The sequence below is a fragment of the Eptesicus fuscus genome, chromosome 21 (genome assembly GCF_027574615.1).
Source record: "Eptesicus fuscus isolate TK198812 chromosome 21, DD_ASM_mEF_20220401, whole genome shotgun sequence".
Taxonomy (NCBI): Eukaryota; Metazoa; Chordata; class Mammalia; order Chiroptera; family Vespertilionidae; genus Eptesicus; species Eptesicus fuscus.
The window spans coordinates 6,053,861-6,080,004 of record NC_072493.1 but is presented as its reverse complement, the minus strand read 5'-3'; the positions used below and the strand labels follow the sequence as shown (position 1 = coordinate 6,080,004).

Genomic DNA, 26,144 nt, shown 5'->3' with positions numbered 1-26,144 from the left:
CACAACTCCACAAAAGGAAGACAAACAACCCAATCAAAAACGGGCAACGGACCTAAATAGACACTTCTCGAAAGAGGACCTACAGAAGGCCGAGAGACATATGAAAAAGTGCTCAAAGTCACCAATCATCTGCGAGATACAAATCAAAACGACAGTGCGGTACCACCTCACACCTGTCAGAATGGCTACCATCAACAAATCAACAAACGCCAAGTGCTGGCGAGGATGCGGAGAAAAAGGAACCCTCGTGCACTGCTGGTGGGAGTGCAGACTGGTGCAGCCACTGTGGAGGACAGTATGGAGTTTCCTCAAAAACTAAAACACACTCTTGTTCCAGATGCTACAACGGTGGCTTCCTGAGGGGCCGGCCTCATGAAGGTTCTGTGATGGCTAACTGAGAGGCCCAACCTCCTTCCATTAAGTTCTTTTCTATTTTTTTAAATATATTTTTACTAGAGGCCCAGTGCTCGGAATTCCTGCACGGGTACGGCCCCTAGGCCTGGCCTGCGATCAGGGCCATCTTCCCCGGTTGTTGGCAGCTGGCCCCGCCCCCGCCACCATCCACCCCCAGTTCCCCTCTTGCCATCTGGCGATCAATCGATTGATTGGAGCCTGCCAGCTCGGGGGAGGAACTGAGAGGTTGGCTATTTCTGCCCACTCGACGGCCCCATCCCCTGATGCTGGTCGCCCTTGTGTGTGGGGCAACCGAGCCTTGGGCAGGGGCCTTAGCCTGGCCCTGCCCGCGTCAGCGCCACCCACCCCTGGCTCCCCGTTCCCCACTGGGCGATCAGGGCCTGCCCGCTGGGGAAGGAAACAGAGAGGTTGGCTGGCAGACCCAATCAATCAGGCGATGAGGGCCTGCAGGCTGGGGGCAGCTCCTGCATTGAGCGTCTGCCCCCTGTTCGTCAGTGCGGACCCGGTCGTTCCGCCGCCGTTTGGTCAATTTGCATATTACCCTTTTATTATATAGGAGGGTTGATTTCAGAGAGGAAGGGAGAGGGAGAGAGAGAAACATCAATGATGAGAGAGAATCATAGATCAGTTCCTGCACACCCCCTACTGGGGATGGAGCCCGCAACCCAGGCATGTGCTCTTGACCAGAATCGAACCCAGGACCCTTCAGTCCGCAGGCCAACACTCCATCCACTGAGCCACACCGGCCAGGGCTTTTCTATTTGAATGAACCGAAGCATCCGCTGAGCTGGACAGCGAGGTTTAAGGAGGAAAAGCACGCCATGCGTTGGGTGGACAGGGCGGGCAGGTCTAGGGGCGGGTCAGCCCCTCCCCTTCCTGTGGGCCGTGAGCCAGGCCTCACCCGTCACAGTGGCTCATCCCAGGGCAGCGACTGCCAGCACCAATCAGAGCCCTTCCCCGGGACGAGCACGCGGTGCCTGGAAAGGGCTCTCTGGTGGAAGGGCGCCGACCGGAGCCGCCAGGGGCTGCCTCGTCCACCGCCCAGAGCACGCGGTCCGTAAGGAGAAAACATACGGCCGAGGAGAGAGAAGAGGGAGAGGGGGAGGAGAGGGGGAGGGAGGAGAAGGGAAGGAGGAGGAAGAGGGGGTGGGGAGGAGAATAGGGAGGGGAGGGAGAGGGGGTGGGGAGGGGAGTGGAGAGGGGAGGGAGAGGGGGAGGAGAAGGAGTGGGGAGGGGAGTGGGGAGGGGAGGGAGAGGGGGAGGGAAGGAGTGGGGAGGGGAGGGAGAGGGGGAGGAGAGGGGGAGGGAGGAGAGGGGGAGGTGTACGGGAGGGGGGGCACCTGGATAGAAGGAGTTTGTAACACGGACACGCAGACTAGTAGCTGGTTAGTAGGTGGGAGCAGAAATGCCACCTGAGCCGAAGTCGGTTGAGCCCCAGAGCCCCAAATACCTTGCTCGCAGCGTGCCAGCCGCATGGGGGACGGGGAGTGAGGCCCCAGGAGGCGGGGTCCTCAGACGGAAAAGAAGGAAGAGAAAAACCCGAGCTTCACTCCCGGTGTCCTTTATCCCTTTGTCTCCGTCACCAAAGCAAGAGCCCCAGGGCCACCAGGCGCATTGGTCAAGCCCAACTGCCCGCCCCCCCCCCCCAGAAAGGGGGCCCCAGGCGGCCTGTCCCGGCCTCCCCTGAGCGAGGGGGGTCCCATGCCCGGCTGCACCCAAGCTGAGTGATCTGTAAATAAACCCACCCCCCCCCCCTCCCGACACACACACACATTAACTTTCCCTCCAGGGACTAATGCGCTAATGCTCAACGGCACCGACTCTGCCTGTTGCCACGGAAACCGGCGGTCTGAACTCCCGCTAGCATTTCAAGAGCAGATGACATGAAGTATTTACGTGTAATTGCTCCAGATGAAGAGAAGGAGATTTCCTTTCACATGAAATATGAGCGGGTCCCGATGAGATGGGTGTTTATAGCGCGCGGCTGTCACAGATGGAGCCGGGTCTCCGGTTCCCGGTGCGCCCCGCTCGGGGCCTGGGCTCCGGGAGTGGGAGGGAGGCCGAGAGGAACGGGCCCCCTGGGACCTCCCTGCTGCTGGGGCTCAGGTCTCTGCACTCCCCAGACCGAGGGGGAGACTGCTGCCCATTCCCGGGGTACCAGCTCGTCACGCGCCCCCTCGCTGGGCGCGGCCTCCGGACAGCGTCTCTGAGCACACAGGTGGCTGCGCTCTGCCCAGGGCTGAAATCCTTTTTTTTTTTTTTTTTTTTTTATTGATTTCAGAGGGAAAGGGAGAGAGAGAGATCTATGATGAGGAAGAATCATGGACCGGCTGCCTCCTGCACGCCCCTCACTGAGGATGGAGCCCGCAACCCGGGCCTGTGCCCTGAGCAGGAATCGAACCCTGACCTCCTGGTTCCTAGGTTGATGCTCAACCCCTGAGCCACGCCGGCCGGGCCCGGGGCTGAACGCTTGTCTCCAGGAAGCCGATCACTATCAGCAAACATCACTTTTTTTTCCTTCCCTATTTGTTCTCAGAAACTTAACTTTTTTAATTTTTATGGAATTTATCAGGGTGACATTGGTTAATAAAACGGCAGGTTTCGGGTGTCGTTCCATAAACCATCATCCGTACAGCATATTGTGTGCGCCCCACCCCATCCAGCCTCCTCCGGCACCATTTCCCCGGCCCCGCTCCCGTGTTTCACTCCGATCACATGTGTGCCCCTCCCGCTCCGAGGTCCCTGAGAATGAGGCCCGTGGATTTGCGGCCTGCACCCCAGGCCTGCTCCCCAACCATGGTCGCTCCACTGCCTGACCTGGGCTCGAGGCTGGCCCTCAGCACCCACACGCCCCCTGGCCCCAGGAGGAGCGGCCCAGACCCCCCTCCTCGCTCACCATCCTGATGCCCTGGGCCCTGCAGCGGCCGGCAGGCAGCGGGTGGCCCCTCCCTGTCCCCTCCCACCGCCCTGATGGCTCTGCAACCCCCGGCCCTCCCCGGGTGCAGGCCTGGGGCTGGGGCAGCTGCTTCCGGATCTCTCCTGCCATCCAGCCACCCCCATCCTTCCTGGGAGCCGGTTTTTCCTGCTGACTCAGACGTGTGCCCAGCTCTGCCAGCTTGGGCCCGGAACCACAGCGCCTGGGCATGGTCGTCAGCATGCATCTGTGCAGGACGAGAGCGCCCACTCGTGTGGGGGTGGGGCCTTTCTCTAACCCCCTCCCCCCATTCTCTCAGAACTCCCCTTGCCCACCATCCTCTCACCGTGGACATCAGAAGCCAGTTTGGAAGTTCCGCTCTGTGCCGCCCGCAGGTCCGTGTCCCCATTCCCGCAGCCGGGAAACAGACGCCCGGGTCCCCTCGTCCCCGTCAGCCGCTGCCATCGGCCCGGCCCTGCCTCGACCTCCCCAGACGCGAGTGCCGCCTGCACCACTCCTCCCATGCCTGCTCTCTGGGCTCCGCCGTCCGGACCCTTCGCAGGGCAAGGCGCGCACTGGGAACGCCATCCTTGTGGATGGCTGTGACGCTGAATTAGGCGGCGACAGCCCCACGGCCACGGCTCGGGGGACCGGGGGCCTGACGGCGCTGAATGAGGGGCTTTTCTGAAAGGCAGGCCACGCGCAGGAACGTGTCTGCATGTCAGACCCGCCCTTTCGTCACAGTCACAGGAAGCGACCTCCTGCTGCAGCCGCACGCAGGGCCCCTCCCGTGGTACCTCGGACAGCGCCCGGCACGGCCGGGGCAGCGGGTGGGGGCTCTGTCCTGCTCTCCGTCCCATCCATGAGCCGACCCCTCAGTGACGCCCTTCCCACTGCTGAGTGGAAACCCTCTCCTCAGAGCAACCATCTCCAAACTGGGGTCACCTTCCACGCACCCCAAACTCGCCATATCCCAACGGGAGCGTCCCCCTCCGTCCTGCCCGAGCTTGGCCTCCATTAAAGTCGCAGTGCTTTTAAAAGCTTTCCCGTTGGAGACAGAACTGTTCACATGCACACGGGCCCAACACATTGCACACGTTCAGCCCGGCCGCGTGGCTCAGTGGTTGAGCGATGACCTGTGAACCAGGAGGTCACGGTTCCATTCCCGGTCAGGGCACAGGCCCCGGTTGTGGGCTCCATCCCCAGTGTGGGGCGAGCAGGAGGCAGCCGGTCCATGATTCCCTCTCATCATTGATGTTTCTCTCTGTCTCTCCCTTCCTCTCTGACATCAATAAAAATATGTTTTTTTTAAAAAAAGGAAAGAAGGAGCCCAAGCCTTCTGTTAGTGATGTCACCCAGGCACTGTCACCGTGCCTGATACAGGAATGTTCTGAAGGGAAGCTCATCGATCTAAGAAACAAAACGTGCCACGAGCCCCGGTGAGACCCTGGAGTGAAATCACTACGTGAGGGCACACGCACGCTCCTTGTCCCCAGCCGCCCCCTCTGGCAGGAAACGCTGGAGTGACTCAGGGACCCCGTAACCGCCGCTGTCACTCCAGGGCAGGGCCCGGGCCGGCACAGGTGGTGGCCCTGCAGTCACACACCCCCGTTCCGGGTGGGGACGCTGAGCCTCGGCCTCTTCCCCTCTCCCCCCGCCCCGGCCCCACAGTCTGTGCCTCATTAATCCATTCGACAAGTGAGAAAACTCCTTTCAAAGTGAACAAAATAAATCAAAACATCGCTAACTTCTCCCGCTAGTGTCCTCCACGCATCACGGATGCCTCCGCGGTTCACGCAGAAGGTGGGGGCGGGGCTTTAGCGCTCCCACGCCCGCACGCAGGTGCTGAGATGGGTTGGTCATTAAAAGGATATTCCTCAGGGGAAAGTCAGTGCCGCTCTGCACAGCTGGGAGACAGGAGGAGGGGTTCCTTATCCATGTGGGAAAATGTGGGAAAAGAGAGCCCAGCACTAGCCAGTGTGGCTCAGTGGATAGAGCATTGGCCTGCAGACTGAAGGGTCCCAGGTTCGAGTCTGGTCAAGGGCACATGCCCATGTTTCAGGGCTGATCCCCAGTGTGGGGCGTGCAGGAGGCAGCTGTTCAATGTTTCTCTCTCATCATTGACTAGAGGCCCGATGCACAAAATTCATGCAAGGGGCTCAGTCCTTGTAGCCCTGGCTTTGTCTGGAAGGTCCTGCGGCTGTCTGGTCTAATTAGCATATTACACTTTTATTGTTATAGATGTGTCCATCTCTCTCCCTCTCCCTTCCTCTCTGAAATCAATAAAAATATATATATTTTTTTAAAAAAAGAGAGAGGCCACTGCCTTCATTACTGCTCATGTCATGCTGTGCGGGGCGGGGTGGCCACGGGGACCGGTGTGCCCACTGCTTCCCCAGACCCAGGTGGGGTACAGGCTGGGGCAGGAGCTGAGGGCTCGCTGCAAACCCAGCTCCCACAGGAGGCTCAGCAGGTGACGCAGAGCCCAGATGGTCTCCTTTCCGCCTTCTCGAACCCAAGCCGGTGGCAGGAGATTCATTGTGGGGAGAACACTTAGGGCGGGGGTGGGGAACCTTGCCTCTGCCGAGGGCCATCTGGATATTCACAGCATCATTCGCTTCATGTTCATCGCTTCATGTGAGCGTGTTGCTATGGGAAAAGCTCCGAGACGCAGTGCGTTCCCAGACCCGCCTGTGCTTCAGGCCCTTGGGCTGAGTTTAGGGCTGCCCTTGCCTTGGCAGGGCCGGACCCAGTGATTTCACAAGCCTGATACGACCCCTCCCCCCATGCACCCCTACCCACCGCGGGCCACGGGCCGGGCCAGATGTTCCCCAGCCCTGACTGAGGCGAGGCTGGGGCTGTGCTGAGGTTCAACACGAAGTCCAAGCAACTCCCCGTGACTGCCGGGGCGTGGGAGCAGCCCGCCCGCCCAAGGCTCAGAAACGCCCCTGCAGAGTGGAGATTGCCCTGAGAGTGAGGATTCAAAAGCTCCTTGGAGTCAGGCGGCCGCCCGCACGCACACCCTGCCCCCACAGCCACGGCGCCCCTTGCGTCCCCCCCTCGTCCCCCCCTCGCATCCCTGGGACCCAGCCGGGGGGCTTCCTGTTTCAAAGCTTCCATGGAGCAGCGGCTCCCCTGCAGCCGCCTTTCATCTCCCAAGTCTCTCCTCCTGCCCCCCGCCCCCCCCCCCCCCCCCCCCCACCCCCCCCCCCCCACCCCCCGTCCTGCCCTACCCTGGAGCTTGGGTCTCTGCTGGGAGAGGAGGCAGCGGCCAGCTCAGAGGCACCCTGAGCCCCGCCTCCGGCCCTCCTCCCCTCCGGGTGCCAGTGCCACCTGAGGCAGCATTCAGGCCCTTCTGCTGGATATGAATGCAGATCAATTCTCTCCACAGGAAGAGCCCGGCTGGGGCCAAGTTCGGCTCACTTCCAAGTCTCTCCCGGCTCCGCCAGGCCGCCCGCCGGCCCACCCACCCCTGGGAAGGGGTCTCGGCCGTGGGAGGGGCTGGGCCCGAGCCCCAGGCAGGCCAACCCTGGGCTGGCAAACAGCCCACTGTCCTGGAGGTCTCTGCTCACCAGCCAAGAGGCAGGGCTCCTCGCTGCTAAGGATGGTTAGGTTTGGCCAGGGCCGCCCCGTCCTGGGTACAGGGGGCTGGGGAAGGCGTGTGCATGGCCCTGTGCCCCTGGGCTGGCGGAGCCTGAGCGTGGAGGTGCCTCCAGAGCTCCCCTCCGGCCATTTCCCGGGGCCTGGGTGCCGCCCACAATCTGGAGGGACCGTCTCAAACACCTGCTCCAGGAAACGGCCCAGGCAGCTGTCCCCGGGAGCACCGCGTCAGGGCTCCTGCTTTGCTCTCGCGCTCTCCGGTTTCCGCATGCGACCACGCAGTTAATGTCGTGTGCGAGGCCTGTCCAGCGTTGCCGGTTCCCATCAGCCTCCCCTCCGGAGCCGCAGAGCGGGCACCAGCGTCCCGAGCCAGCAGACCCTCTCGTCAGCGGCTGAAAGTCAACCAGTCTGGTCCTGAGGTTCACACCCGTGGAAACAAGCAGGACAGCCCGGCCGGCGCGGCTCCGTGGTTGAGCGCCGACCTATGAACCAGGAGCTCACGGTCCGATTCCTGGTCAGGGCACAGGCCCGGGTGGCGGGCCCAATCCCGTGGGGGACGTGCAGGAGGCAGCTGATCCATGGATGCTTCTCTTTCTCCCTCCCCTTCTTCTCTGAAATCAATAAAAATACTTAAAGAAAGGTGGACAGAAGCTGAGACTGAACTAGGTGGAGATGAAGTTGGGAGAACATCCAGCTCTGAACAGCTCGAGGGCGTGTGGACTCGCTCACCTACCAGTCCTTCTCCTGACACTCGGCTGTCAGACGCTGGGCAGAACCTAAACTGCAGGACAGAGCGGAAATGCCCAGAAGCCAATCTGATTCTTCCAAGTTGAGTCAATGGCTTTGAGTCCGTACGTGGCTCCAGGGGGCGCAGAATCCCTCAGCAGCACGTCTGTCACAGGGTCTCAAGACTGAAGGAAAGTGCCTCTCCGGTCCCTCAGAGGTGAACCGCACCCCCACATCTAACAGCGCCTGAAGGAGTTACACTGTGTCCGGTTAGAGCCGCCCCGCCCTGAGGAGAGGGATGCTGGTCCAGAAACTCTAAGCCCTCCCTGCACGGCACAAACAGGGCCGCCCAGGTGCGCCCCGGTCCCCGCACTTGGGAAAACACAAGATCCGATTCCGTCATCAGTATCACTTTAATCGTTCGTATATTAATGTAACATTTAACCTTTTTAATATAAATATCTTTAAAGCTGGCTTTTACATGACAGACTGCAGAGCTGACCTGTCTGTAGGTGACCCCTGGGTGAGAATCGGATCAGAACACTGCTCCACGAGGAGCGCCTTCTCACGCATCCACGCTCGTCGGCGCTCCACGCACTCTGCTCGAGGCACACGCTCCACGTCTGCTCTCAGGATGACTCAGCGCCACGTACGCACGCAGCCCCCGCACCCAGCCGCTGTCTGACGAGGCCGGGCCGCCTGTGGAAGAGCTGCTCCGCTGAGAGGGTGCTGTGCAAACTCGGCAGGGGCCGGACACGCTGCCCCGGGTCAGAGGGCACCGCAGGGGGCTGCACGTTCCAGGGCGACGGGCCCTCGTGCCCGCCCTGCGCCCCAGCCTGGCTCCTCGGGAGAGCCAGGGGAAGTGCGCTTACGCCCGGGGCTGTGACAGGCTCAGGGTCAGAGAGCCGTGGAGCCCGTCTGGACGGGGATCACATGATGCCACCGCCTTCATAGAGAGGGAGCGTCCGTGCACCTGCAGGTAGGGTCCCCACCCCGCCGGGTCCCAGCGAGCGTGAAGCAGACAGGGAGCGAGCGGTGGTGCAGCAGGGCCTGGGTGCGTGTGCGAAGCCCCCGCCGAGGTCAGAAGAGAAACGTGCCGAAGCTGCCCTTCCCGTTCCACTTGAACTGGTTCTCGGCGATGGCCACGAACATGCCCTGGGACATGAGGGTGTCGTCCGCCTGCGTGATGCCCAGCTCGCTCAGCCGCTTCTTCCTCAGCTGCCCTTTCTGCGCGGAGGCGGCCACCAGCTCGCTGACGATCTCGCAGTTGCCTTCCGGCTGCCCAGGGGGCCCAGGCCTCGCGCGCAGCCCCCCCTTCCGGGCCGGGCCCTCCATCAGCTCCTCTGGGTCCACGCCCGTGGCTGCGGCGGCCTCCCCTGGCGGCGGTGCTCTAAGTGCTTTGTTTTCTGGAGAAACAAAGGAGCCCGACTGAGACAGGCACTCCACGGCCGAGGCTCCCGCCACTGGAGGCGGCAGACTGACCGCCCCGAGTCCCAGCGCGCCGGGGCCTGGTCCTCAGACACGGTCCCTGAGCCCCAGACAAGGTGGCCAAGGGGACTCTATCCTCCTGAACCTCCTCACTCACGGCCCCTTCTGTCCCGTCGCCCTCCGCTCAGCACTGTCAGGAGCTTGCTGGCTCCCAGATGTTGGCCCCGGCTGTGACGTTTAACTGTTAAAGGGCACAAGGGTCGGGCCATTGAGGTTACTAATCAGTGGATCTTAGGAGATACGTGGGTGTGTGGACCTAACCCCACGGGCCCCATGGGAGAAGGAAGCACGAAAAGAGATTCGCCAGAGGGAGGTCCCTGCTGCCAAGATAGGGGTCGTGTGGCCGGACCTGCGACTGGCTGAGCATGATCCCCAGCCAACAGCCAACATAAACGGAGACTTCAGGCCTACACCCTCAGGAAACGGATTCTGCCAACAGCAGGAACCAGCTCAGATGATCCTCTCCCGGAACTTTCAGGTCACAGCCCTCGGCTGACACCTCACAGCGGCATCGTGAGACCTTTGCTACGCCCCAACACTCTGACCTACAGAACCCTCAGCCACACCCCCACTCTGACCTACAGAACCCTCAGCCACGCCCCTGCACTGACCTACAGAACCCTCGGCCACGCCCCTGCACTGACCTACAGATCCCAGGGCCACGCCCCTGCACTGACCTACAGAACCCTCAGCCACACCCCCACTCTGACCTACAGAACCCTCAGCCACGCCCCTGCACTGACCTACAGAACCCTCAGCCACACCCCTGCACTGACCTACAGAACCCTCAGCCACGCCCCTACACTGACCTACAGAACCCTCAGCCACGCCCCTGCACTGACCTACAGAACCCTCAGCCACGCCCCTGCACTGACCTACAGAACCCTCAGCCACACCCCTGCACTGACCTACAGAACCCTCGGCCACGCCCCTGCACTGACCTACAGATCCCAGGGCCACGCCCCTGCACTGACCTACAGAACCCTGGGCCACACCCCTGCACTCTGACCTACAGAACCCTCAGCCACGCCCCTGCTCTGACCTACAGAACCCTCAGCCACGCCCCTGCTCTGACCTACAGAACCCTCGGCCACACCCCTGCACTGACCTACAGAACCCTCAGCCACACCCCTGCACTGACGTACAGAACCCTCAGCCACGCCCCTGCACTGACCTACAGATCCCAGGGCCACGCCCCTGCACTGACCTACAGAACCCTGGGCCACACCCCTGCACTCTGACCTACAGAACCCTCAGCCACGCCCCTGCACTGACCTATAGAACCCTCAGCCACACCCCCGCACTCTGACCTACAGAACCCTGGGCCATGCCCACTGCACTCTGACCTAAAGATCCCTGGGCCACACCCCCTGCACTCTGACCTACAGAACCCTCAGCCACACCCCTGCACTCTGACCTACAGAACCCTGGGCCATGCCCACTGCACTCTGACCTACAGAACCCTCAGCCACGCCCCTGCACTCTGACCTACAGAACCCTCGGCCACGCCCCCGCACTCTGTCCTACAGAACCCTCGGCCACGCCCCCGCACTCTGTCCTACAGAACCCTCAGCCACACCCCCACTCTGACCTACAGAACCCTCAGCCACACCCCTGCACTCTGACCTACAGAACTCTGGGCCACACCCTCTGCACTCTGACCTACAGATCCCTGGGCCACACCCTCTGCACTCTGACCTAAAGATCCCTGGGCCTTGCCCACTGCACTCTGACCTACAGAACTCTGGGCCACACCCCCTGCACTCTGACCTAAAGATCCCTGGGCCACGCCCACTGCACTCTGACCTACAGAACTCTGAGGACACAGCAAGCTGCAGCGGCCCCAGAGGACGAGGCCTCCCCACCAGGCCAAGCTCCACCCTTCTCACAACTGAGAACCGCAGGATCGGCTCAGGGCCTGGACTCCATGCACGTCCCACTGAGTCAGCCAGCTCTGCTGCCAAGAAAGACAGTGGGCAGGAGGCTCTCGGGAGGCACTAGCGCCTACCTTCGGCTCCGCCCTGGGCGTTTTCCTGCAGGTCAGAGAAGATTCTCGGCTTCACCAGGACGACGCCGTACCCCTCGTTGTTGTGGATGATGTTGTTCACCAGGGAGATTTTGGGGAGGTCGTAATGCTCATCTAAGAAGTCCTGTGACAACGAAGACGGACGTGTGAACCACGGTCCCGGTCAGCGCCGCCTGCCTAACCACCGCAGCTCCTGGGCTATCCCAAACCTAAGGGGCAGCCAGCGAGGGACGCAGCCCCTGCCCCTCAGGCCGCACACAAGACTCCTCAGAGAGCCCTGCACCCAGGTGTCTGCAGCCCCGAAACCCCGTACTGTTCCCGCTTCTCCCAATGGGAACACCAGAGCCACAGGGAAGCAGTAACCCCTGCCTGCGGGGACGCCGGGCGGGGGAGGGGCTCACCTTGATGAGGATGCCCTCCCGGCAGTGGTGGATCCCGCTGTCGCTCAGGGAGCACGTGCTGCCAGGGTAGATCTCCACACCAGCCCCCTAGACCGCAAGGCAAGGCACGACAGCCCTTTGTGAAAGGCAGGACCACGAGTCACTGCCACCATTTCTTAGCCTGACAGAGTGAGTGCAAAGGGCAAGGAGAAAGCTTTCCTAGAGAACACTGTATTTCTAGTGACGCTGCCTCTGCTCCATTGCCAGGAAGCGGTCCATCATTCATCACTCTCTGAGACCACACACGCACACACACGCATGCACACACGTGTGTGCACACAACACTGGCTAAAGTGTCTGCCCTTCACTAGGGTTCCACTCTCACTCTGGACAAATCCATTTTCTGATTCTATCAATCGATTGATCAGTCAGCACCATGGGACCATCTAATCTAATAATAGACAAATATGCAAATTGACCGCACCTTCGCTACACCTAAGCCACGCCCACCAGCCAAGCCACGCCCACCCACCAATCAGGACGAGTATGCAAATTGCCCCAACAAAGATGGCGGCTGATTTGCATATCAAGACAGTGTCGAAAGAAGCCAAGAGCTGCAAAGGGGAGTAAAGCTTCGAAGAAGCAAGCAAGCCAGGGGGGCAGGGGGAGGAGAAGGGAGGAGCGAAGTCAGGGCCGTGGGCAAAGGGAAACGCGGGCGGGCTGGAGGAGAAGGCGGGGCCGGTGACAAGGGCGGGGCGGAGGCGGGGCCGGGGGCGAAGGGAAACGCGGGCGGGCTGGAGGAGAAGGCGGGGCCGGTGACAAGGGCGGGGCGGAGGCGGGGCCGGGGGCGAAGGGAAATGCGGGCGGGCTGGAGGAGAAGGCGGGGCCGGTGACAAGGGCGGGGCGGAGGCGGGGCCGGGGGCGAAGGGAAACACGGGCGGGCTGGAGAAGGCGAGGTGGGCGGCAAGGGCGGGGCGGAGGTGGGGCCGGGGGCGGAGGCGGGGCCGGGGGCGAAGGGAAAAGCAGGCGGGCCGGAGGAGAAGGTGAGGCGGGCGGCAAGGGCGGGGCGGGGCGGAGGCGGGCGACAATGGCGGAGCAAAGGGAAATGCGGGCGGGCTGGAGGAGAAGGTGAGGCGGGTGATAAAAGCGGAGCGGAGGCGGGGCCGGGGGCGAAGGGAAATGCGGGAGGGCCGGAGGAGAAGGCGAGGCGGGCGGCAAGGGAGGAACCGAGGCGGGGTAGAGTGCAGCAGGAAATCCCATTGCAGGAATTTTCCTGCAACGGGAAAGCTAGTATCAAATAATGCAGAAGACACATCTGACAAAAGGCAACACACATTCATTACAAAAATCCTCAGAAAACAGGAACAGAGAATCCCTCAATGTGGTGAAGAGCGGCCACCAGAAACCAGCTCACCTAGCTCGTGGCGGCACTGAATGAACGCGGCCCCAGCATGGCCCCCTCCCCCTTACTCAGCGCTGTGGGTGCCCGTCCGTGTCCCGGAGCGGGTGTGCGGCTACTCTTCCTCCTCTGGCCGCCGCTACAGCCACGGCCCCCAGGACAAGGGAGGGCACACACCTTGGCCCCGCACAGGTCGGAGGCCTTCATGACGAGCTCCGCGGAGGTGCGCACGGTCACGCCGGTGGTCTCGCACTGCAGCACGCAGTTCTCCACGGTGGTCCTGCCCCGGTGGATGACTGGGAGGGGACACGCGACAGCTCAGGGAGAACTCGCCAACGCGAGAAGTGGCCCCGGGTGGCCCCGGAGGGTTGAGTATTGCTCGATAGCTGCGCTCACACTTCGTTACGGGATTTACAAATTCAAAACGCGTAAGCAATGGCTGCTTTAGCCGCCATCTAACCCTAAAAGCAGCTGCTTAAACAAGAGCGACTGGGCCTCAGAAATGCAACATCGAGCTAAAAGCACTTTTGATTAAAAAAATAAAAATAAAAAAGGTATCGGACAGTCACTTTCCTGAGCCCGTTGGGGCCAATTCAAGGAGGAAAGGGGCCGCGGAGCCCAGGAAACAAACACTAGCGACTTGTGAAGACGGCTAGCGTGCATCTAGGGCTGCACTGGACATGAGGGACACAGATGGCGGTCTCAGGATGTTTTAGAAGAAAAAAGGGTCACACAGAAACCCACACTTAACTGCCAGCGGGCAAGGACAGGCTGGGACTGCACACGCTGGAATGGGCTCCGTAGGCCAGCATGCGGCATACATAACTAACCAGCCTCCTGGGACTCCCGGGGGTTCCGGGACTGACCTCCTGGGGCTCTTGGGGGTTCCTGGACTGACCTCCTAGGACTCCCAGGGGTTCCTGGACTGACCTGAGGCTCACGGGGGTTCCTGGACTGACCTGAGGCTCCCGGGGGTTCCTGGACTGACCTGAGGCTCCCGGGGGTTCCTGGACTGACCTGGGGCTCCCGGGGGTTCCTGGACTGACCTGAGGCTCCCGGGGGTTCCTGGACTGACCTGAGGCTCCCGGGGGTTCCTGGACTGACCTGAGGCTCCCGGGGGTTCCTGGACTGACCTCCTGGGGCTCTTGGGGCTCCTGGACTGACCTCCTGGGGCTCCCAGGGGTTACTGGACTGACCTGAGGCTCCCGGGGGTTCCTGGACTGACCTCCTGGGGCTCTTGGGGCTCCTGGACTGACCTCCTGGGGCTCCTGGCGGTTCCTGGACTGACCTTCTGGGACTCCCAGGGGTTCCTGGACTGACCTCCTGGGGCTCCTGGGGGTTCCTGGACTGACCTCCTGGGGCTCCCGGGGCTTCCTGGACTGACCTGGGGCTCCCAGGGGTTCCTGGACTGACCTCCTGGGGCTCCCGGGGGTTCCTGAACTGACCTGAGGCTCCCGGGGGTTCCTGGACTGACCTGAGGCTCCCGGGGGTTCCTGGACTGACCTCCTGGGGCTCTCGGGGGTTCCTGGACTGACCTCCTGGGACTCTCGAGGGTTCCTGGACTGACCTGAGGCTCCCGGGGGTTCCTGGACTGACCTGAGGATCCTGGTGGTTCCTGGACTGACCTCCTGGGGCTCCCGGGGGTTCCTGGGCTGCCTGCGGGGGACGTGGTGGCCTCAAGGCCGGACCCAGTGGACACGAGCACTGAGACTCACCTAAGATCCCCTCCACGGCGTCGTGCTGGACAAACTTCATGCAGGAGATCTTCACGTCCGCGCCCGAGCAGTCCACGAAGGTGTCCCCCTTGCCCCTCTTTTCTATCACGATGTCATCAGGCAGCCCGTACCCTGAGGAAGAGAGCGAGCTGCTAGCGTGGGGGCGGGAAACGTCCGAACACCAACGGCTCCATCAGATGCCTCCTAACGATACGTGGCCAGGCACCCAGCTGCCCTGAAATAGAACGGAACTCTCTCCCACATACCTGGTTCCATGTAAGCCAGAGTAGACACAATTCTAATAATCTCCTCAACGTGCCTCCATATCAGAAACACCACCCGATAACCACCTCAGACAGCTCAGCACTTACAAATCTGCTATAAAAAATAACAAATCCGCGCGCTCACCTGGGCCCAAGGGCTCTAAAGCACGTGACACATCATTTTTTGCCAACTCTACGATTCTATTCTTCTAATACAATGTTTCAGAAAGCCTGAGCAGTTTTCAGGATTATCTGATGTTAATATTCTCTTAAACAGACTGACTCAAAATCCGACAGTCCTGGCTGGTGTGGCCCCGTGGTTGGAGTGTCGGCCCGGGCACTGAAGGGCCTCAGGTTCGATTCCAGGGCACGTACCTCAATTGCAGGCTTCTCTCCATCTGGATGTGGTGAGTTTGGGTGGCAACCAATCAATGTCTCTCTCATGTCAATGTTTCTCTCTCTCTTGCTCTCTCCTCTCCCTCCCTCCCTTCCCTTCCACTCTCTCTAAAAAGTGATGGAAAAAATATCCTTGGGTGAGGATTAACAACAATAAAAAACCTGACAAACTGACGTAGGGGACGTTTAGCTACTGGGAAAACCAGGCTGACCTTGTTAGCCACTGAAAACCATCGATCTCTGCAAATCTGAACGTGTTTGCACATTTCCCACAATCACCTTTATCATCAGAAAAACTTAAACATTAAAAAAACGCCACAGTGAGACAAGCTGAGATTCTGACATAAACATGTACTCTTAACAGTTTAAGTATAAAACCATCACCCAAGTGAATGAGTTCTCAGCAAGGACAGCCCTGCCACACGCATGGTGAACACCTGCACATGGCGGGCCCTCGCCCGCCTCGTTACAGACATGGCTGCCGACAGGTCAGCGTCAGATAAGCCTCAATCATACTCCACACTCACACCAGCGATGGACCACCGATTGCCCCAACTCGGAAATGCCCGGGAGTAGATGAGCCGATTACGCAGAACTGTCCGAATTCCTACGCCACCTGCGGCGCTTTGGCCGCCACACGGTAACTTCCTACAGCCTAGGCAGAGCTGGGATCCAGCCCGATCTCTGCCCCTGCTCTTCCCGCTGAAGCCTCCTGCTGCAGGACCTGCCCACAGGTGTGCTATTCACACACCTCCCCTGCGTGCGCGCTCGGGAGGGAGGACACGGCGGATTAAACAGAGGGTGGGTGCTGAGCAGGTGAACCAGGAATGAGCGGCCTCACTGCCATCAGGAACTCTGACAAGATGAAGACAGAGGACGCATCGACGCCCTCGAACAGCTGCGAGGCCCACGGTGATGGATGACTGCGTCCCAGGCTTTACTGCCGACTGGACGCTCTTGGGTGAACGGCTGAACAGGTGCAAGTCAATCTGACACATTAGGGAAACACAGGACCGAGGTGAACGGCCGCACGGCAGCCTGAAGCCAGGCCTCTCCCTGAGCGTGCCAGAGCACTGCCTGGCCGGCGGGGCTCAGGGGCTGAGCTTCCACCTTGGAACCAGGAGATCACAGTTGGATTCCCGGTCGGGGCACAGGCCCGGGTTGCGTTCCCCAGTGGGGGGCATGCAGGAGGCAGCTGATCCATGATTCTTTCTCATCATGGATGTTTCTCTCTCTCTCTCTCTCTCTCTCTCCTCTTCCTTCCTCTCTGAGGTCAATTCTTTTTAAATAAGCTAAACTTTTTTAAATAATGCACCAATATATCCAAACATTTATGGAATAAGAATAAGCAACATGTAAAGTAATATTTTTAAATGTATTTTTAAAAACATATTGATGGGATATTTTTTATTCTAGAAACCAGATTTCCTGCCCATGCACCTCCTACAATCTGGAAAGTAGTCTTTCCTTGTTGTTAATCCACAGCCAGGATATTTTCCCAGGGATCTTTTTAGAGTGGAGGGCAGGGAAGAGGAGAAAGAGAGAGTGGGAGGGAGACGTGGATGTGAAACAATGACTGGTTGCCTCACACAGGTGCCTTGGATCGACCCTGCAACTGGGTGTGTGCCCCTGACTGGGAATCGAGCCTGTGACCCTTTGGTTCATGGGCTGAGCTCTAACCACTGACCCACCCTAGCCAGTGCCTGTGGCCTTTTCCTCCCCGGCGTGTCCTCCCACACACGATGCCACAGAGAACACCCCCCGCTGCTCAGACACCAGGTCGGTCCTTCATGTGTGAAATCGAGGGGCTGACACCGCATTTCCTCTGGAAGCTCCGTTCCACAAGGCGCGGTCCCCGTTTCTGAAGTCCCACTCACCTTCCAGCTCGATGGAGTCAGCGATGGAGACCGTGCCCTGCACCACGTAGCGACCAGGACAGACGATCACCCTGTCGCCTTCATAGCAGGCGTTGATGGCCAACAGCGGGTCACTGTGGAACTAGAAGGCAGCAAGGACATAGTGCGACCCGAGGGTTTCTGGGTCCCACACTTCCCTCTAAAGGGTCCCCACACACGGAGCATCCCGTGCTTTCACTGTGTGCCAGGGCGCACCTGCCGAGTGCCGACCAAGGCAGGGCCATCACCGCCCGCGGCACAGACACCAGCTCTGGTCCCGTCGCTCTGCAGACTCAGGGGAACCTGATGAGCAAGGGGGAAGCCCCCCAAGCAAGAAACCCTCCTCACCTGGACCTCCATGTCCTCCGCACCCGGCTCCTGACACAGCCGGTCCCTGAGCAGGGCCTGCAGCAGCCCCGTCACCATGGTGGAGGACACCACGTGGGTGACCTTCTGGCCGCGCGGACGGGCGCCCTTTGCTTGGATGCTAGAATTCTTCTGATAACCGAACACGTACCTGGAAGGAAGCAGGGAGCTGTGAGCAGCACGGCCTGTAGGAAAGAAGCCAGGAGGCCCGGCCTGCGTGGCTCAGGGGTTGAGCATCGACCTATGAACCAGGAAGTCATGGTTCAATTCCCGGTCAGGGCGCATGCCCAGGTTGCGGGTTCGATCCCTGATGTGGGGCGGGCAGGAGGCAGCCGGTCCATGATTCTCTCTCATCACTGATGTTTCTCTCTCCCTCTCCCCTGAAACGTATTTTTTAAAAAGAAAACCCAGGCAGCGGGCGCAGTGAGGGGGTGAGGCCCGCACCTCAGCAAGGGGTTCTCGATGAGCTTCAGCTTCTGCTTGAGCTGCTCCAGCTCCGAGTACAGCTCCAGCCCCTGCACCATGGAGACGTTCTCCTGCTCCGAGTCCGCGCCGCAGGCCGACAGACTGCTCCGCAGGTTCAGGAAGCTCCTGTACACGCCCTCGCACTGCGCCAGCAGGCTGCGGTAGTCGGCGACCAGGCCGGAGGGGACGCGGTCCTCCAGGATGTCATAGTGCCTGCAAGTTCGAAAGCAGGCTGAGCCCCTCCCCACGGACACGTCCGACCACTGAGCTGGCCACGCACTCAGAGGCCCAGGGACGCACTTCCCGCGTGGGGCTGGGGGCGGGCAAGGCTGAGCCCATCCCTCGGAAGTGGAGCCGCTGAATAAATTATTTTCTCGTCTATTAGATTCAAAATCTTAATAAATGGGTCGCAGAGGGCAGTCTGGGGGTGAGATGGGGTGGGGAGGGAAGTATCCCAAATAGTCTCATAACAACCTGTAGGACAACCACATTCACAGGATGAAAGATGAAAAGTGATGCCAAGCACCAGCCCTTCCTCACACGAAGCACATGGAAGGAAATCACGCAGACAGCCCTCGGGGAGGCCATCAGAGGAGCTCAAAACAGAAGCCTCCCAGGTCTGAGAACACAGCCGTGCTCCCTGAACTAGGGATTCACACCAAATAACCTCGGGTCGGACAGCCGTATCGGCACTTAGTTGATTACTAATTTCTATGCCTCCTCGAGTACAGGAAAGTCCTTCTAGATGCGAGAGGACAGCTAACTGACGGACGCATAATCCAGTTGAGGAACGTGAAAGGCATGGATCTGGAAATGAGGGACAAGACTGCTGTCACTGCTCTGCTCCTCAGCTAAAAGTGTGTTTTCTTGAATATGCGTCAGGTCCAGGCTTCTCCGCCTTGGCTGCACCTGAGAACCGCTGGGGAGCTCGGCCACCCAGACAGTAAAACCGGGGTCCAGGACTGACAGGTGCTTGTAAAGCTCCTGGGGGCTGTGGGGCAGGAGGCGGGGCTGTGGGGACAGGGGGCGGAACCGTGGGGACAGGGGGCGGGGCAGTGGGGACAGGAGGCGGAACCGTGGGGACAGGGGGCGGGGCAGTGGGGACAGGAGGCGGGGCTGTGGGGACAGGGGGCGGAACCGTGGGGACAGGGGGCGGGGCAGTGGGGACAGGAGGCGGGGCTTTGGGGACAGGAGGGTCCTCTCACCCTCAGCCACGCTCTACTAAGATGAGGGGAAGCAGAACCACACCCTCAGCAAACTTACATCAAATTACCCCGAGCCTTCAGTGTTTGAACAGGCGCCAAAATAACCTCTGCTGTTCAAGTTAACGAACAGGTGAAGCTTGAGACCCAGGACTGTGTCTGCTTGGCAAACAAGAAACAGCCCGAACCACTGACTGCAGGAAGAGGTGTGTTAACTTATGCAGCTTAGACTCAAACTCGGACACCAGTCCCTCAGCCTTCCTGGTACCCGTCAGCTCTCCCCTTCAGGGACACTCGCGGCCTGGACGTGCAGCCCGCTGCGCCCGCTGCGTCTCGGGCCACAGCCTGGCGCCGGCTCCGATGAGAGAGGAGGAGCCTTGCCCGTGGTGACCCCCGAGTCGGGCCTGCTGAGCGCTGCCGACCCTCGCCCGGGACCTTTGCACAGAGTCTGCCTGCCGTGGACATTCCAGCGCCTCCCCACGTGCCAGTTCCTCCTCGGTAACTAGAAACACCTCCGGCCTCTCCCCGTGCCCGCCCGTGGTGCAGGTGTGTGTGAATCTCTTCCTGTGCGCACACATGCGTTCACCCTCATCACAGTGCACCCCGAATCCAACCAGGCACTGCCCCGCGAAGGCCCATGGGAACCAGGAAACACACGAGCTTCTCCAAGGGCTGGCATGGCACTGACCCACCATGGCCCGCCTGAGGTGCTAAGACCAACCCCTACAGCCCTCCCCCCGGGCGCAGCCCTCCCCCAGAGCATGCAGCCCCCACCCTCCACCCCCCCCCCCCCCGCACAGCCCACCCCCCCCCCGGGCACACAGCCCTCCCCCAGGCACACAGCCCTCCCCCAGGGCACACAGCCCTCCCCCAGGGCACACAGCTCTCCCCCAGGGCACACAGCCCTCCCCCAGGGCACACAGCCCTCTCCCAGGCACACAGCCCTCTCCCAGGACACAAAGCTCTCCCCCAGGGCACACAGCTCTCCCCCAGGGCACACAGCCCTCCCCCAGGGCACAGGCCTCCCCCAGGGCACACAGCCTTCCCCCAGGGAGCGAGATCCAGACTCCGAACACTCTTTTCTTACTACCAACGAAGTAGACCCAGAGGTCACGGATGTGAACTTCACAGCCCTGAAGGCCGTGGTGCGGCTGACAGACCCCTGCCTGTGCGAGTCGCACGTGATTTCGTTCCATGTGCTTCGTGTGAGGAAGGGCTGGGGCTTTGCATCACTTTCCATCTTCATCCTGTGGATGTGGCTGTCCTACGGGCTGTCTCTCCACACGTACAAGCAGGCCCACACGTCAGGGCTTGCTGCCAGGTCCTGCGTAACCAAGTCCTCTCACCAGGGGAAGTCATCCCCACAAACTCTTCTTCCCTGGGAGTGCCCGCCCTAATTTTATTTCCTGTTCAAGGCCCACCAGAGGGAAATGAACGGTGTTAGAGCGCCATCTAGTGGACCGCTAAATGCCACATTCGGCAAGTGCAGAACAGCTTTTGGGCGGAATGGTGGTGAATTTGGGGTATTTTTGTGTGAAAGGGTTTTTCCTCCCAAAATATATTAGAAGAAGAATCTGATTCAGTACTATTAACATTTTCGTCCATATGTCAAATATTTGAGGACAGGAACCCGGCAAAGCTTCCCGAGGTAAGTCTAGTAGGCGTGTCTTACTGTGGGAACGGACAGCAAAGCCACGTCTTTAGAAGAAAGTCTTCTACAATTCAGCTAATTTCACTGTTTCTCAAATAATTGTCCTTGAATTTAACAAAAAAGGTTGTTTTTAACACATTAGCTCAAGTTTTACTCCGATTTGCAAACACTGAGCTGTTAACGTAGATGTTCTTGAACTCTCTGCTTTACACTCAGTCTATAAACACTGCAAGTAGGTTTCTCCACACCTCAAGCTTCATCGCAGAATTGCCAACGGGTGACAGTTCTGTACATCTGGCAGCCTATTTCTGTCTGGGCCCCTGGAGCACACATACACACAGGTGAAGTTAACCCACAGGTCAAATTAAACCACAGGTCAAGTTAACCCACAGGTCGAGGTGGACCACAGGTCAAGTTAAAGGTCGCGAGTGGACACTCACAGTCTCAGTCGAGGCTCCACGCAGCGGACAAAGTAGTCGTACTCGTCCTCCTCCTCTTCATCCCAGCTCCTCCAAATGTTTTGGTAGAAAAACCTGAAGCGGAAACCAGTACCATTCAAGTTCAACCCCTGGCTCCAGGCGGGGGGGTTGGAGGGAGGAGCGAAGGAAAACCCACAGCCCATCCCCCACGGGAGAAAACGCTGGGCTGCCTGCCACGTGTGGTCGAGGCCACAGCCCTTTTCTGAACGGGCCACACAGTGTCTCCCGGCAGGGTCTACTATACGTCCTTGTACCTGAACCATCACTGACTACCTGTGGGAGGGGATAGTGGGGCGCAGAAATTCTCTGTACTATTTTCATATTTTCTGTAAGTCTGAAATTACCTCCAAAACAGCATTTTAAGCATTTCTTTACATTTTTCAAACGTAAAAATGATTCCCCTGCCTTTGACTGTTTTAATTACTGCAGCGACCGCTTGCAGCTTGAGGGCTGGGTCTGGGGCGGCGAGGACAGACCACCGCCCTGGGCCCAAGCAGCTTCTCCAGGCGCCGCCCACCTGACGTGCTCGATGGCCAGCGCTGTCTGGTCCAACGCCCCGGAGCCGTCGAACACCACCCACAGCTCCTGCAGGGGCAGCCGCTGTCCCTTCAGCTCCAGGAGCTCCCGCACGCACTCTGCGGTGAAGGTGCCCACATGCGACTCGCACAGGCAGGGGTCTGTCAGCCGCACCACGGCCTTCAGGGCTGTGAAGTCCACATCCGTGACCTCAAAGTTAAAACGAGGGGCTTAACACACAGAGATCACAATGAAGAGGCACACTCAACACTACCCAAGGGCTGGTGTTTTTTTAACATAGAATGCGAGTGGAGAGCCTGCTTCCCTCATTCAGAGGATAAACAAGACTGGCCTGGCTCTGACCCACATGGAGCTTACGCTGTAAAGGAGGAAACAAACCGACAAGATGGTGACAAGTACGTGGCAGAGACTAACTAGCAGGGGTGGAAGTCACTTGGGAGCCGCAATGGAAAGGGTGAGACGGCAGCAGCCATCTGAAGAGCGGGGAGGTGCAAAGGGCCTGTGGCAGAGACCAGCTTGGCAGCTGCTAGTGCAGAAAGGCAGAGTTTCCTGCTGGAACCAGAGGAAGGAAATGGCAGCAGGTGGGGGGAGCAGCAGGAGACGAGGTGAGGCGGGGGGGGGGCAAGGAGACCAGGAGTGAAGCGCATGGGAAGGGGCCTGCATCTGACGTGCTCTCCAGCAGGGAGGAGCCGGAAAGCCAGACCAGGCCTTTGGTAAATGCGTCCGAGGCTTTAAGCTGAAGAATGGCACGTCCCTCTTATAAAGCAATGACTGACTGGGCGAGTGGGGCACGAGGGGACGGGGGGGGGGGGGGGTGATCTTAACCTAATTGACAGGCCTGAGCTGCAACCAAGGATGTTAGCAGAACCCAGAATGAAACACTGCCCCGCGCCCCGCAGCCTGGGCCGTCCCTGTCCACGGGAGCTGCACGATGTCTTGCATTGACACTCCCCGGTTTCATGTTTGAGTTTAACAGGGTTTTTGTGGCCCAGTTAACAAACATGGAGATAACTCCACAGCTGTAATTAGAGCGCCAATTCCATGGAAAAGGCCCAGTCGGTTGAAAAATGAGATTGCTTTTCCTCTCTGCAACGGGCCACATTATCACAAGATTAACCGCCTATCCACAGACTTGCCAGGCAAAACACCAGGCTAGTTTCTAAAATGCCTATTTGGCTCCAGCTATTTAATGGGCTGCCACTGAGATAAAAAAACACACAACAACAACAACAAAAAACTGAAACCCCGTTGGCTTCATAATGAGGCCACTTTCTTTCCGAAGCGGTCTCAAATCCCTCCTCCACTTGCTGGGTATATCATCCAGGTACCCCTGCCCAAGGATCCTGGGGGATCGGCCACCCCGATTTCCTGGCAGCTCCCCGTCAGGTGTCTTTAGATGTGCAAACTCCACACACTCGGGCGATTAGATGGGAAAGACGCTAGTTTCAATCGGCTCATAAACTTTAATTAAGAACCAGGCTTTGGCCATAACAGCTTGAAAGGAAGTGCTTTTAGCGAGAGGCAAACGGGAGCTCAACGAGGGCATGAAATTTACCTCCACCAGCACCTCGAACACGTTGGTGTGCCAGACAGCCTGCCACCCAGACGGTTCCAGCACCTTCTCCAGGAACTCGGCCGTGAACTCTCTCACCTCGGAGGCCTTGCAGTCGGCTGCAGAGAGAAAACACAGCGGGCACTGAGGCTGAGCCCGGCAGGGGGTGGGCAAGGCCACGCACGGAGGGGGGTCAAGGGCCCATTGGGCCACTGGCTGTGGGAGGGCCCCACACAGACAGCGCCTGGGACACGGAGAGGCGGAGAGCGCGGGGCGCGGCTCACCGAGGATGTAGTCCTGGTAGGCTCTGAACCGCTCGTAGAACAGGAGGTGGCCGGTCTGGAACATTTCCGGGAAATGGGTCTTCCCCTGCAGCACGAAGTGGGGTAAGCGGGACCCTGGGCTGTCCTCCCGCCTGCAGTCGCTGCTCGAATCTCCGTCTTGGGACGAACCTGAAAGAACCACCCACATCAGCGGGCCAGCAACCCCGGCCCTCGGGGCTCACAGGCCGCTTCCCCTTCTGGCCCTGGCTCAGCTCCCACAGCCCAGACTCGCTTTTCTCCCCGTCGCTGCAGAACCCGGTTCACTAAAGGGAAACACACCTCAAACCCCAAGTTCTCCTTCAGACAGCAAGACCCTGAGCCCCTCCTGGGCCAGGCCTGTTTCTGAGACTCCCCAGGAGGCACCTGCCACTGAATTAAGTGGAGATCACCTGAGGTCTCATTCATATATATATATATATATATATATATATATATATAATTTCAGAGAGGCTGGCTTAAGGCAGACAGACCTTTCACTAAAGTAGTCATATGCCTGGGGCATGGCTGCACACCGTGACCTGCCCAGTGAGTTTATGATCCCGTAACCCCGTGGGGTTACTTTCCACAGAACCCCTTCTTCACCCACAGGAGCTCTCGGGTGGATGGGGTGGCGGTGGATGGGGTGGCGGCGGGGCCTGGGTGACACCTGCCCGCAGGGCTGTGAGCCGTGGCCGAGGTGGAGGTGAAGGTGGAGCTAGTGCTTCCACACTCCTGCAGGGCGGCTCCTCACCGCCACTCTGAAAGCTCCCTTTCCCACAGACTCCCTCCACCTCCACCCCTCGGAGGGCCCGGCAGCTGTCCAGATGGGGAAGCCGAAAAGGAAGGCGGGGGACTGGCGCAGGTGGGCAGGCGGGCAGTGGTGGTGTGAGGCCCACCTTCCTTTTCTCCCTCTGCGGGTTTCCCCATCACAGTCCCACGGAAAGGTCAGCCAAGAGCCGAGCCAGCTTCCAGCGTGAGGCGTACATAGTGGGACCTCCCTGAGGGGGAGGGAGGGACGAGCGGGGCCTGAGTGCTGTGAGCCATGACCAAGGGAGGGGGGGGCGACCAGAGACCTGGGTGCTGAGCCGTGGCCGAGGGGGAGGGAGGGCCGAGCGGGGCCTGGGTGCTGGGTGCCACCTGCCCGCAGGGCTGTGAGCCGTGGCGAGGGGGAGGGCCAAGGGGGAGGGAGGGCCGAGCGGGGCCTGGGTGACACCTGCCCGCAGGGCTGTGAGCCGTGGCCGAGGGGGAGGGAGGGCCGAGCGGGGCCTGGGTGCTGGGTGCCCCCTGCCCGCAGGGCTGAGCCGTGGCCGGGGTCAGCTCCGCGCTCGGGAAGGGCAGCGGCCACGGGCTGCCGGGACACGCACAGGGGAGGCTGACACGCAGGCACGCGCGCGGGGCCCGGGAACCCTCTCAGACTCGCCGGGGCGCTCCCCGGGCCCTCGTCCCGCCCGCCGTCCGGAAGGCGCCTCGGGGTCCGCGGGCACGGCCTGCCGCGGGGGCGGCTCCCCGGGCGGCGGGGCACTCACCTTCCTCCAGGGGTGCCGGCGCCTCCTCGGCCGCCCCGCCCGTGCTCTTCGGCGCCGGGTCCAGCGCCTCCGGGCCCAGCCCCAAATCCGCCAGCAACTCGTCAGCCATTTCAAATGTCCGCGGGCGCCGCCCAGCCCGGCTGCGTGAGGACGCAGCACTCCTGATTGGACAGCAGGCCGCGGCGCTCGGACCAATCAGAGGGAAGCTTGCGTGCCCGCCCGCCCCCAGCCCGCAGGAGCCCACCCTCTCCAGGCGCCTCCAGGCCCCGGGCAGCGCCTGGGCGCCTCCTACTGGCCAGGCGGACCGCCGTTCTCGGCCGAGCTCTCGGCCTTTTGTTTACTGGGCCGAACTTGGACAAAGTTGAAATGGGTCCATCATTTGGGATGATTTCCAAAATGCTAACGAGCCGTGCCCAGACATGGGGTAAAGCAGAAAGGCATCGGGTTGACAATAAAAACACACTGTAGTTGGCCTCCTTTGTGCCGTGCCTGGGGGCTTCACCTGGCCACCTTCCACTGGACGTGTACTGGCCCAACCTTCCACAAGCACCCTCCACCCGCTCCTTCACCACCTACACAGACGCACACATTTGGAAATAATGTCCAATTAAACTTACGAAACGTGTGTTTTGCCCACATTTACCATCAAAGCCAAGTATAATCTCCAACGACGCTAGCGTTTGAGCACTGTGCACAGAACACTCCCTGCATGCTCTACCTGCATCCTCATTCAAGATTCAAAAACCGTCCTCTGAGGCCAGGAATACAGATGAGGAAACAGTCACCAAGAAGAAAGGTTAAAAAAAATAAAAATACAAAAAGGTAAGTAGCACCCAATTTAACCCAGC

The 26,144-nt window shown here is 60.1% G+C and overlaps 1 protein-coding gene across 1 annotated transcript; it reads right to left on the bottom strand.

The window, feature by feature from the left end:
* Window positions 1–8,079: 8,079 nt before the first annotated feature.
* On the bottom strand, window positions 8,080–25,405 carry SHCBP1 (SHC binding and spindle associated 1). The gene is made up of 13 exons (XM_008152391.3): window positions 25,297–25,405; window positions 23,753–23,920; window positions 23,472–23,587; window positions 21,897–22,105; window positions 21,341–21,433; window positions 18,027–18,260; window positions 17,565–17,733; window positions 17,199–17,319; window positions 14,663–14,794; window positions 13,125–13,243; window positions 11,570–11,656; window positions 11,151–11,292; window positions 8,080–9,060 (listed from the first exon to the last, which is right to left on the bottom strand). The coding sequence occupies exons 1-13, from the start codon at window positions 25,403–25,405 to the stop codon at window positions 8,735–8,737; spliced, it is 2,025 nt and encodes a 674-aa protein (XP_008150613.2). The 3' UTR covers window positions 8,080–8,734.
* Window positions 25,406–26,144: the final 739 nt, after the last annotated feature.